At 41.8% G+C, this 12,590-nt stretch overlaps 2 protein-coding genes across 2 annotated transcripts; one reads left to right on the forward strand and one right to left on the reverse strand.

The window, feature by feature from the left end:
- Window positions 1–410: 410 nt before the first annotated feature.
- LOC139639820 (glucose-induced degradation protein 4 homolog) lies at window positions 411–6,992 on the reverse strand. Its single transcript, XM_071513973.1, has 6 exons — window positions 6,628–6,992; window positions 6,135–6,194; window positions 4,882–4,989; window positions 4,684–4,785; window positions 4,131–4,261; window positions 411–1,958 (listed from the first exon to the last, which is right to left on the reverse strand). Exons 1-6 carry the CDS (start codon window positions 6,817–6,819, stop codon window positions 1,895–1,897), a joined length of 657 nt encoding a protein of 218 aa, XP_071370074.1. The 5' UTR covers window positions 6,820–6,992; the 3' UTR covers window positions 411–1,894.
- A 260-nt stretch (window positions 6,993–7,252) lies between these two features.
- Window positions 7,253–12,058, forward strand: LOC139639895 (ATP synthase mitochondrial F1 complex assembly factor 2-like). The gene is made up of 8 exons (XM_071514051.1): window positions 7,253–7,630; window positions 7,749–7,793; window positions 8,087–8,235; window positions 9,308–9,405; window positions 9,797–9,877; window positions 10,080–10,192; window positions 10,971–11,086; window positions 11,850–12,058. The coding sequence occupies exons 1-8, from the start codon at window positions 7,501–7,503 to the stop codon at window positions 11,985–11,987; spliced, it is 870 nt and encodes a 289-aa protein (XP_071370152.1). The 5' UTR covers window positions 7,253–7,500; the 3' UTR covers window positions 11,988–12,058.
- Window positions 12,059–12,590: the final 532 nt, after the last annotated feature.

The following is a 12,590-nucleotide window of genomic DNA, read 5'->3' on the forward strand; positions in this document are numbered from 1 at the left end:
AATCAAATATCACAATATTTTAGACTAAAATACCTCAATATCGATAATAATAATGACGATATTTTGTATTAGTAGTATTCGTGCTTTCAGAAGATATTTACACACAAGAAAATTTGGAAAAGTAGTAATGATCATTAGTAATCAGTAATGTGTAATCTGTAATAAGTAATGTGGATATGATGAGCAGGTAAAGCCAATCATTGTTCATTTTGCTCAGCCAGAACAGGCTGATAAGTTCAGAAGAAGTAACATTTAAGTTATTTCACAATATTCTGACGATATCTAGTCTCATATCACAATATCGATATTATAGGATATATGGCCCCAGCGCTAATTATGTGGTCTATGCAAAATGTAATGCATCAGTCAGACAAACGAGACACAGTGACGGGTGTTTTGATATGATTTTTTTGAATCCATTCCTCACAGACACGCCATCAATCAAGTCCAGACTTATTCTCAAACAAACACACTTGTGATCATATATAATACAATTCTGATAAGCTTCAAAAAGATGGCACCATCACATGGAAAGGGAACATGATTAGGGAGGAGAGTGTTTTCAAAAGGCAATTTAACAAAAATATTTCCTTTAATGAAGATAGATTTTTTTTTTTAATATACTATAAGGATAGAATAAAATTTTGTCTCTGAAAACCCGGGGTTGATGTTTGGAGAGTGCTACGTTGATAATGTTGCATAGTCGAAGAGACGTAAAGGTGGGGAGGGGGATCTTAATTTAAAATGACACAAAAGGAGTAAAAAGCTCTTTGTTTTAATGCCGAGTGCAGACCTGGGTCAAAAATACTAGCTATTCCTTTTTCAACACTACTATGTGATTGTTTTGGCTCACTGATGCAGCCTGACCCGCCACCTTTGAGATTGTGTGTTTGGGCATGTGAGTGTAAAATGCTGACTGCAAGCATTAGTAACATATAGTCCATCTTTGTGCAAATGTAACTCAATAGTACAAGATCCACAGCAATCACATGTAATAATAATCTCCCAAGCAATTTATCAACACAGATGTAAAAGCTCGTTTCACGTGTCGCTCACTCCGCAGCCTCAAAAAGTGCCGCTCAACGTCCACCGAGAGGAAAATAACAAAATCTCCTCTTTGCAGGCAATCAAAGAACCAGCTTAGCTTTAAAAAATACTGTCATTCTAGCTTATGAACTGATTAAAGCTCCAATCCTCAATCCTGAAGCGCTCTAGTCATGAACTTCTCTTTCTTTTTTATCTTATTCCACATCGACTCAGTGATTCATTCGGCTTCTTTCGAGATCCGTGTTGCGTTAATAATAAGCAGACTCCTCACAGGAATCCTTGTCCAACGGTCGTCAAATGGGTTTACGCTGTTCATTCGGCGATCGGCTGGATGAAAGCAGGACAAAATAAAAAACAAAAACAAAAAGGGGAATCCGCAACTTTGCTCATAAAGTGTCCCAAGATACTGTGCCAAGCATTTTAAAACCAGACATTAAAAGAAATGGAGAAAGGAGTACACTATATAAACCACACCCAGTCTCGGCTGCTGGTTAGAACTTTACAAGCTCCATCCTGGGAGCAAAACTGCACTTTCTTCCTTTCCTTCTGCTCATCCGCACACATATCATCTGTCCTTTCATGACCTCAGCCCAGAAAAATCAAAACCTTCCTCATTTATCCTCTCTCTTGTCCATCCTCTGATTCATCGGCAGTCCCCATCTCCTTCCTTCCTTGACAGGCACATCCACTTTTTTTTTTTTTTTTTGAAAATTTAACAGTTTGCGTTTCTCTGAAGAGCCAAATTCTCATCCCTAGTCCTTCTCCTCCTCCTCCTCCTCAGTAGCATCCGCAGGCCTCTGCTCTGCCTCAAAGTCTTTGTCCAACAGAAAGAGACGCGGTGCCGGGGTCACCGGAACTCGTAGATGGCTGCGCTGTGTTCGGGAACGTGGGTGAGGTTCAGAGACTGGTACCTAGACGGTGCAACAAGACAAGTTTGTGTTGAGAGGGGAAGCAAAGAAAAAAAAGATAAGGATTCATGTAGGGCTGCAACTAACTTTTTCAATTAATCAATTAGTCTATACCACTGATTCTCAACCTTTTTCATATGAAGGACCCCTAATTTAGTCCACATTAGAGCCAAAGACCCCCCATTTGATGAGATTTTGTCTCTCGGATCCAAATCTGAGAATATTTTTATTGTTTGATATGATTTTGTCAGAATTCCATTACTATCTATATTGTAGGTGGCGAGAAAACAGTGAAACTATGATCAAAACAGTCATTCTTCTACATTCTCTAACTGTCTTAACTTCTTGTAAATGAAATAATGCTGAAGTTTAACAATTCATCCATTTGCTGGGGACCCCCTGGAACCCCCTCAAGGACCCCTGGTGGTCCCCGGACCCCACGTTGAGAACCACTGGTCTATACAATGACAAAAATAATGACAGATGCCCAAGTTACCAGAGCCCAAAACGATTCTTAAAATATCTTACTTAGTCTGACCAGCAGCCTAAAAAAAACAAAGTATTTGTGAAGCTGTAAGCAGCAAATGTTTGGTATTTTTACTTGATAAATGACTAAAACGACTCATTTTATCTCAATGGACTAATCCATTAATTGACTAATCCTTTCAGCACTAGATGCATGTTAAGTTAGAGGCCAAGCTCAATATAAACCTTGGATAATTCACATGCTAAGTTAAGCGATGCAAAAAATCATCATGCACGATCTGGGGCACGGACTGCATTGTGACACTCATAGGCTGCCTAGCGTATAAAATATTCATCTGAAGAAGCATAAAGATGATGTATATATTTGCTTATTCATCAAGGCTTTTATCTCCAGCTGCATAAGCATCATCATCATCACGGCAACACACAGCTTTACTGCACACTTCAATATGTACTGTATGTATCCAGGGAAGACTGACTGAGGTTCACACAGAGCGTTTACTCCGTTAGTTTGGTTCCTCTGGTCAGCTGAGAACAATGCCATTCAAATTCTGGTGGCACCAAATAACAGCACCGGGATGCCAAAAAATGCGAGTCTCAGTCGTGATCCAAGCAAACTGTGGTGCAGTCCGTTATGAGAGAGAACGTAATCTGAACCAACTACAGGAAACAACCCCAAAATGCACAAGTTTATGGGTATAAAGAGATGGATGTTGACATCTGATAGCCGGCAGTTACTCATGCTTGTAAGGCCGAGAGCAACAAAATGAACCGAGGGCAAACCGCAGCGTGGACCGAAGCTTAGCTGCTTTCTCCACGTTTTCTTATGCGACTTTTGTTTACAAGCTCTGGTTCGCTCGTAACTGGGCAGAGTGAACCTAAATTAACCGAATACAAAGTATGCAACATAGTAAACTTTTCCACTATGGTTTGGACCAAAGAAAACCAACTGTAGGTGTGATCGCACCAGAGGAAAACATGCTGTTCTTCAGCAATGTCCTGGTTCATCCTCACACAGTTAGACACACTCTCACCGGGAAGCTGCTCAGCACAACCACAGCCATCTGCAGCCAAGTGCCTTGCTCAAAGGCACCTCGACGGCAGCTGATGAGAGCTGGGAATTGTGTTTCTTATTCACTTTCCCACCCATACTTTTTTTGACAGTGCACAAATCAAAAATAAATGTACTGTATCTGGAATAACAGCTTGTAAGCCATGCAGTTTCAAGAGTAATAATAGTTAGAGTAATATGCCATATTACTCTAATTATTCAATTTCACTACTCAATCTCAGTTAGGGTTGAATAATTAATTGAAATTTTATCGAAATCGCAATATGGCCTACTGTAATTTTCAAATAGCCGGAGGCGCAATATTTGTTAAAGGCGAAATGTGTGTCAGAATACCATTTAGATTTAAATATTGTCGTGCTGCAGAGATGACCTGGCCTACACATCATATTCTACAGATTTAAGAAAACATCTTTGTTTGGTACAGATCCCCGCAAAAATCCCACCATAATCATTTTAATACGTTTTTCAATGAAAATGAGAATAATGATGTAAAAATTATCATTCCCTCTAATATCGCAAATCATATCGCAATTGCAATCAGTCAAAATAATCGTAATTAGATATTTTTTCAAGATCGTTCAGCCCTAATCTCAGTAACTGGTGTTGTGCTGCGTTACCATTCAGAGCTTCTGTGGTAGTAGTAGCCCTCGATTGTTGCTGTGGATTTCTGGAAGCAGATGTAGTAGAATCCAGCAAAGGAAGCTCCGCTGATGTCTTTGATTGTGTGATCAGGAACCAGGAACTGCTCCTGAGGGGACACAGAGGTTGAGAAACATTTCATCAATAAGTGGTCTAACTATAGCATATGGTCTGAGTGAATGATTCTCAACCGTGTGCCAGCGAGGTCCGAGAGTCTGCAGGTTTTCATTTCAAATTTCCAAACACTACGGCAGCTGAATGCACTGATTAGCACATCTTCAAACATCAAACGGAGAGGAGGAACTGATCAGCGGAATCAGCCGCTGTAGTGTTTGGTCGGAATGAAAACCTGCAGACTCTTAAGGCTTCAAAGGCACATGATTGAGAATCTGTGACGTAGCTCAGTGCTTTGTGCAATCTCTCCCTGTGCCCTTCATCATCACTCCCCTATTCTTCTTATGTGTCATTAAAGAGACAGACGCTTGTGAATGCAGATGCTGGATATGGAGCCGTGTTGAGGCAGAACCTTACCTTCCACCTCATGAAGATGTAATCCGAGTTCTTCAGATCCTCATAGTCAAAATCATCCGAGTTGAACGTCTTTGCGTACTGGTAGAACGCCTGGAACTTGCCCTGGACACCAAACACACAAAACAATCATGTAAACCATTTGGCGGGGGGCGGAATATTTCGGGGCCCGGTTATGAATCAACAAGCTTTTCCCCTTACCCAGTGCTTTCGATCCACATCTTCATCCGCATCCCATTTCCGGGTCAGGAACGGCCGCTTCCTGCTGATGATCTCTCCGGCGAAGAACGTGGTCAGAGTCGGGTATTCCTGCGAGAGGAGCCGCGGCGGAGGAACACACATTGAGGTTTTTTTGTTTTTGTTAGCTCTGGCCCAGCTCCAGTATACATGCTGTTCCCTGCTCCACTCTTTGTATGGGAGAGAATGTCATGCCAAACTCCAGTGGTTTTTCTTTCTGACCTTAAGCTTAATTTCAACTTTAATAACCGATTTGCCCGTTATTTATACAACCTTCTTCCAGCATAATAGAGTGTGGAGGGTCAGGGTGAGGGCAGCAAGTAGTGTGAATCAATTTTAAAGAGGCATTAAGTAATCAATGAGCTTTATCGACCTCTATCAGCAACCAGTAGGAATTGTAACATCATTGATCGAACTTCTCTCTTCCTTCACAAGTCTCTGGCACAGCCCCCCTCCTCCCAACCTATCGCATCCTCTTGAATTGCAGCAGATAAAACAATAAAGTCACATTTTCACAATAGAGACGAGTCAAGCTAGCTAATTAGAGCAGAGATCCAACAGAAACGTCTAGTGGAGAGGTGATATATATCACAATGCAAAATGCTGTCACTACAATATTGTTTTGTCATTTGTGTTTTGGGCTTTAGAACAAGGTTTTTTTTTAGCCTTTGTAGCTGAAATGTGTTGTTGTGAAACCAGTTGTTTGCCTGTAGCACCGTCCTGTGAATAGGTGGGGTGTGTGTGTGTGTGTGTGTGTGTGTGTGTGTGTGTTGTCTTCAAATTCCAATGGATGCAGAGTTTTTGTCTGATTATGTCTCAGCAGCTGGGGATGTTTATGCTCATTTTGTACATAGGGAAGTACAAATCTTACTCACTGCCGCTTTAAAATTATTGACATGAATGCTACTTGGTGGATCAGATGTATGCTGAATTAATCAGTGGAGTCTAATAATTTGGAAAAGGTCTTACATCATGTTCTGTGAGCTACGTAATGTAGGTTTGCTGTTTAACACGGTATGTTACACTGCTGGAATTTGTAATAGTTTGGTATGACATTATCTATCATGCAATCAAAGGAAGTGAGAGTGGCACAGATCGGGTCTAAACTGTGCCAGTCTCCTACTCGTGTGAGAAGATAAAGCAGTGAGCTGTGGCCAGATGCAGCTAGGTTCATTTATTCATGTCTTTGGCTTAGTAAAGGAATGTGCTCCTCTCACCTCAGTCAGTCCCTTTATCTTCAGGTAGCCACACAGGTATGAATCCTCCATTGTAACATGCTTAAAAAGGGAAATAAACAAGGAGAATGTTAATGTTTACTGCCCATCTGCATTAAGTAGTTTCATTCATGCAGCAGTGACAGTCAGTTCATTAGACCGGATGGCATTATTAACACAGCTGCACCCACCCCAGCTTACACAATATGCCTCTCCCACACTGAGTTTAGCCGGGGAGCTATGAGCTAGTAGCATTAGGGCATTTGATTTAACATTGCCTATTTATATCAGCAAATTATCAAGGGAGCCGAGGTGAGAAAATGCCCAGTGTTGGCTTGATACGAGTTAGACGTCAACACCAGGCCAAGGCTCATTGATTTCCCATTAGTAACCCAGGCTCAGCTGTCAATCATCACACCGCCCGTTTGACAGATCAGCAAATGCCCCCTCGCCAACTGACAGCCCGCCCTAACGCAATACCCCTCCACAGCCTCACCTGCAAAACGACCTCCACGTCGTAAGAGTTCCCTTTGCTCTTCTGGTGGCCTCTGAACTTGGACCCGCTGTACAGGAGCGAGGTGACAACCCCGGGCTGCTGGGTGTTGATCGGCGGCGGCGGGATAAGCGAGGCCGAGGAGGCGAAGGCCATGGCGGGGGAGTTGCTGAGGTATCTGGCGGGGACAGGCATGGCTCTCGGGCGGCGGGCTGGACACCGACCGCGGTCAGTGGCCGTGTGGGCGGTGGACTGCGTCGGCTTCTGCGGAGAGCGCGACTTAAGAGGCCCACCAACATCCAAAATCCTCCTAATTCCTTCACAGTTTAGTTAGCCAGGCACCAAGCGCCCAGAAAAGTAAGTGGACTTCGACGCGGCGCCATAGGCAGCAGCATCCGCCCCTCTCATTGGCCAGCTAGTTCCACCCTCCTAAAATCTCAACGCTCATTGGTTTATTTTGCGGAAGGCTTTCTGGGATATTCCTGGCTGTAGTTTTTTTCTGTTATGAAACAGCCGTACTATAGGCTGTGTATAGCCACTCTTAAAACTACAATTCCCAATAATATATATTTTTAATAATACCACCTGTCACACACGGAAGGTCACTCGCATGCTTTTGAACGCTGGAGCTGCTTTCAAAACTGGAGAAAATGTGTGGCAGCAAGTAGAGAAATAGCGGCTTCTATTATATATATATATATGTTATACTAGGCCTTTATATATTAGCACGAAAAATATTCACTCTTGTAAACATAATGCTGCATCCAATAAGTAAGTAAGGAACTGTATTACAGCCTTTAGCTTGTCGACCCACTTCTCAGGGAGGCATTTTCTGAAATCCTTGGACAAAAATCACACTTTTATATAACTGCAGCAATGTTGAGGAGCCTCGTTAGACTGCAGAGTCGTGTAGGAAATGCCCTTTCACTCAGCAGCGCGTGCACAAGAAGTCAGCAGTCCCAATTTATCCCATTGAATCGCAATGCATACTCCACAGCCACGGCAGGTAAGAGGATTCGCCCCTGGTTGTTCTGATTGCAGTTCTGGCTGCAATGCATGGGATACAAAGGCTATGAACCTGCTGTGAGAGGTTGGACTGATGTGATGTTTTCTGCTGTTAACAGAGAGGAAGAAATTTTATGGAGACGTCAGCATATCCCAAGGTGACGGTAGGTTGTCAGATATTATTAATGTAATCCTATACATTTTAGGTTGAGGATTTGACCCCTTTGTTAAGTGTTTATCTCTATGTGTGTCATAGAATAACCCTGAATTTGTGATGTCAGGTATTAATATTTCCAAAATCATGAAGAAGGAAAAACCAAAGCACTCTTCCTCTATACAAAAAAAAAAAAAAATAGATTTTGTTTTTTTTGATAGAGGAAGAGCACCTTGGTTTTTCCTTCTCTGGTGTGTCACTCTTCCTACTAATGATAATTTTTTTTTTTTGTTAATTTTCCAGGTGGCTTGTATGAGATCAACCTAGACCGGAGGAAACTGAAAACGCCGGGAGGGAAGCTGTTCACGGTGCCAAATGAAGCCCTGGCCATCGCCGTGGCAACCGAGTGGGATGCTCAGAGGGACACCCTCAAGTTCTACACGATGCACCTGGTGCGGCTTTTTGACCCGAGGGTCGGATAGGCTCTAGTGTGTGTGTGTGTGTGTGAGTGAGAGAGATTATGTAATGAGGTTATGTTTTGGGAACTGCAGTAACCCAGATTCTCCACTGTCCAAACACACACACACACACACACACACACACACACAAAAGGGATTTAAAGTCACAATGAAACGGCATATTGAGAGCATCTAGCTTCCATAATTTGACATATTTCCTCTTGAAACAGGATGTTGGGGTGGGACATAACACAAAGAGGGATTAGGGCTGAACAATTAATCAAAATTTTATCGAAATCGCAATATGGCCTACTGCAATTTTCAAATGGCAGGAGGCGCAATATTTGTTAAAGGCGAAATGTGTGTCAAAATACCATTTTAAATTAAATATTGTCGTGCTGCAGAGATGTCCTGGCCTATACATCATATTCTACAGACTTAAGAAAACATCTTTGTTTGGTACAGATCCCCGCAAAAATCACACCATAATCATTTTAATATGTTTTTCAATGGAAATGAGAATAATGATGTAAAAATTATCATTCCCTCTAATATTGCAAATCATATCGCAGTCAAAATAATCGCAATTAGATATTTTTTCAAAATCGTTCAGCCCTAGGAGGGATCATTCAAAAGTTTAAACCAATGGAATATCCATTGGGGAGAGAAAGGCAGTTTTATTTGCTGGGAGGGGTAGAGGGGCGGGATTGTTAAAAAATGTGATGGTTTTATTGGATGGATGTATCCTTACTGGTACATGAGCAGTCAGCACTAAAGGTTTGCTGTTTTTCAGGAAGTAAAACTAATAGGAATCTGATATAAAAAATACAAGGAAACATGAATTTTTGAAAGTTTTGGGACATTTATTGTTAAATAGGTGAAAAAGTAGCTAACAATGTGAAAAGATCGTTTTTCATTTCATTGTGACTTTAATGTAAAAATATTGAACTTTTATCTTGAAGTTTTGGCAACATTATTCTCAGCTTTCATGCCAATAAAGGATGTTAAACTGAAAATTAAATTGAGAGAGTGAGAGAGAGTAATGTTGGCACTTTGTTTCCTCCAGACTACGCTGTGCAACACAGCTCTAGACAATCCAACTGAACGAGACAAGGACCAAATGATCAGCGCTGCTCTCAAGTTCCTGGAGACTGATACTGTCTGGTAAACTTCTACATTTCTTCTACCAATTTCTATCACTTTTGTTCCCCTAAAATGTGGGGACTATGTATAAAAAGGGCTGCAATTCCTACACGGTTCACCCGATATGGATGTAAATACCCTCAAATTAAAGCTGACAGTTTGCACTTTAACCTCACAGTCATTGTTTCATTTCAAATCCAATGTGCTGGAGTAGAGAGCCAAAACAACAAAAAGTGTGTCACTGTCCAAATACTGCACTGTAGATGGTTTCTAATGACAGAGACAGACATTCAGCTGTTTATTACACTGAGCTGTTAGACAGAGACACTCTCTAATACTGATGAGTGTCATGTAGTATTTTCTGGCAGTTGCACTGGTTGTAAATGTGAACGCTGTGGCTTTTTGCTTGTAGTTACAGAGTGGATGATCCTCCAGGTTTGGTTGAGCTACAGAAGAACGAGTGGGATCCTGTGCTGCACTGGATGGAAAACAGGTTAACAGCTGCTTTAGTTTCTCTTGCATAGAAGTTGAAATTATTCTTAAAGCCCGTCCCAATAGTCCAGGGGGCATTTCTCAGTATCTGCATGTCAGCTTACTGCAGCTTGTTGTTACTTGTTGTAAATTAAGCTGAGTGTGTAACAAAACTGTATTAAGTGATTTCCTAACTGTCTTTGTCTCCCATAATTCAATTGCAGATATAATGTAGTTATCGGCTCCTCCTCCAGTATTTTGGGTCCAGAGATCCCAGAGGCAACCAAGGACACGTTCAGGCAACACCTCAGTTCTTACAACTTCTGGTCCCTGACAGGTGAAACATCTCAAAACTGATCCTAGATGAGCACTACTAACAATCAGACTCTCTTTAAAAACAGGCCCTGGTTTAAAACGAGGCTCTTCTATTGTTGTTGTTCTATAGTTTTGTTTCTGTCGTGTGGTAACTGGTGTAACTGGGATGAGTTAAAGGACAGTTCCAGTGTGATTGTGAGTTTTTGTTCGCTCGTATCACATTATCAGATATTTGCTATTGTCCTTCATCTTAGTTGTTTGAGTAAATATTTTGAAATAGACGCTGTCTAAATATTACAAGGTACTCCCGGTAAGAAGCAGAAAGAGTAAGATGCCCCCTCCTGTCGCCTCTTGGCTCTTGCAGTGTTTCTGAATGCAACGCATTAATATGAAGCGGTGAACTGAACTTCTTTCCAATTGTAAAAGTTTAGCGTTCTGATGCAGCTTTGCAAAATACCTTGCAAATTACCTTTACCGACTGAATTAGAAGTCTCAGAGTTGTTTTCTATGCCGTTCAGAATTGAATGGGAGTGAATGAGCCTGAGAGATTTGACAAAAGTGATTTAAAATTATCTTTAATCTTGGCACATGCATGTAAAAACTATCACAATGGGATGGTAAGTGTGAAAAATGAGCAAAAACTCAAATCATGCAGAAATTGTCCTTTAAGATGAGCAGGTGAGACTTCAGAATCGTAGGTGGAATAGCTGTGATGTGTAATTCACACCTTGGTGAAATGATGTTGTAATAGCATACAGTAGGAGTGCAGTGTTGTGTAGTAATATGTTTTCCCTGTGCAGGGCTGGAGTATGTGATCACCCAGCTGAAGTCTGTTGTGCTGTCGTTCGGGGTGATTGACAGACATCTGACTGTGGAACAGGCTGTGCTGCTCTCCAGACTGGAGGAGGAATACCAGGTAGGAGAGCAGTAGAGAGCTGCAATACCCAGAATAGATTTTGTATCTACTCAGCCTTTCAGTTTTGTGTTTTTTAGTGCGGTGATAACTGTCTGGTGTATGTAGCTGAATGTGAAAGGTGCTACTTATCATATTTTAAGCACCAATATATCATTGTCCAATCAAATGTGATATCTTGGTATAATTACCATAAACAAATGAGACCATGGTTGAGACAATTAGTAGCCTCTGTCTCACGCCAGCAGCACTGTTAGTGCAGTGTTTCTCAACATAAAACCACATTTCCTGTAAAAACCCTCTTGCTTCCGGTCACAAAGAGGATCTTTTGCTTCTTTGGTCAAAGGTTTTCTTTTTCCCTTTACTGAAGGGGATAAACATGTTGGAAGTGATTTTTCCATCGGTCTTTCAGGCTTTTCACTCCTTCCACCATCGAGAAACTCTGAAAGCTTTAGCTGCGTTTGCTCTGGAAGAACAGAACCTCTTCCTGTTTTGTGCTGTAAAGCGATCCAGCAGATTTCCCTCCACATCCACCAGGTGGAGAAACAATGTAAAATGCAGAGTAGAGGCCGCTAGAGGCTGACAGGCTTTTCAGTGATGGTCTCGTTTGTTAATGATAGTTCTACTAATGTCTCAAAATGAATGTGGTATCTTAATGTTAAGACATTAATTTGAGAAACACTAAGTCTTGAACTGCTGCTTTTCCCCTGGACAGTTCTCTCTCATTCTGTATTTCTTCCTCTAACGTGCTGCCTCTCCTCCACAGATCCAGCGCTGGGGAAGTGTGGAGTGGGCCCATGACTACGACATGTACGAGCTGAGGGCACGGGCCGCTGCCGGAGCGCTTTTTGTCCAACTGTCCTCCGAGAGTTCAACTGTCAAACGCAAACTTCTGCAGGACTGAGAACGATGAGGAACTCTGGGAACAATAGTGTTAAACACTCAAACACAAAACTCTCAGAAAGCACAGGGCAAATCCTCAGACTCGGGGGGGGGGGGGGGGGGACCCTGTTTCCAAAGGGGTTCAGTTCATCGGTGCTTTTACTTGCAAGAAGAAAAAAAAACAGCAACACATCCTATCTGTTCTGGTTAGCAGTGACAGCTGCTCTGTCAGTGATCTGTTAAAGAGTCAGAGTCATTTCACCCCAGTAAAATCACATTAGCTGTCTTTATTTACAGTGTTTATGTGCAGCAGCTGCCAAGTGTGACACCCATCGCCGTGTTTCCAGTCGGTTCTCAGTCATCCGTGACATTTTGGACACTGTGCACGGTTTCATGAGAACAGTGACTAATGTTGTTTGGCGGTGGAATGTTAATTCCCTATGTGCTCAGTCTCTCGCTGCATCTGAATATAGTAAAAAGCAGATGCAATCCTAACAGTAAGCACTATTCATACTAACTGTACTGTATGGATAGTGTTTGGTAAAGGCATGTTTTATGTGAAAACTATCCACATATCCACAAAACGTACTACTGTTTTCCAGCATTTTTTCTGTAATTGGTTAAG

The sequence above is a fragment of the Centroberyx affinis genome, unplaced genomic scaffold (assembly GCF_046629955.1).
Source record: "Centroberyx affinis isolate AG114_WGS23_722 - 3 ecotype Tasmania unplaced genomic scaffold, CSIRO-AGI_Caff_v1 ptg000283l_1, whole genome shotgun sequence".
Classification (NCBI taxonomy): domain Eukaryota; kingdom Metazoa; phylum Chordata; class Actinopteri; order Beryciformes; family Berycidae; genus Centroberyx; species Centroberyx affinis.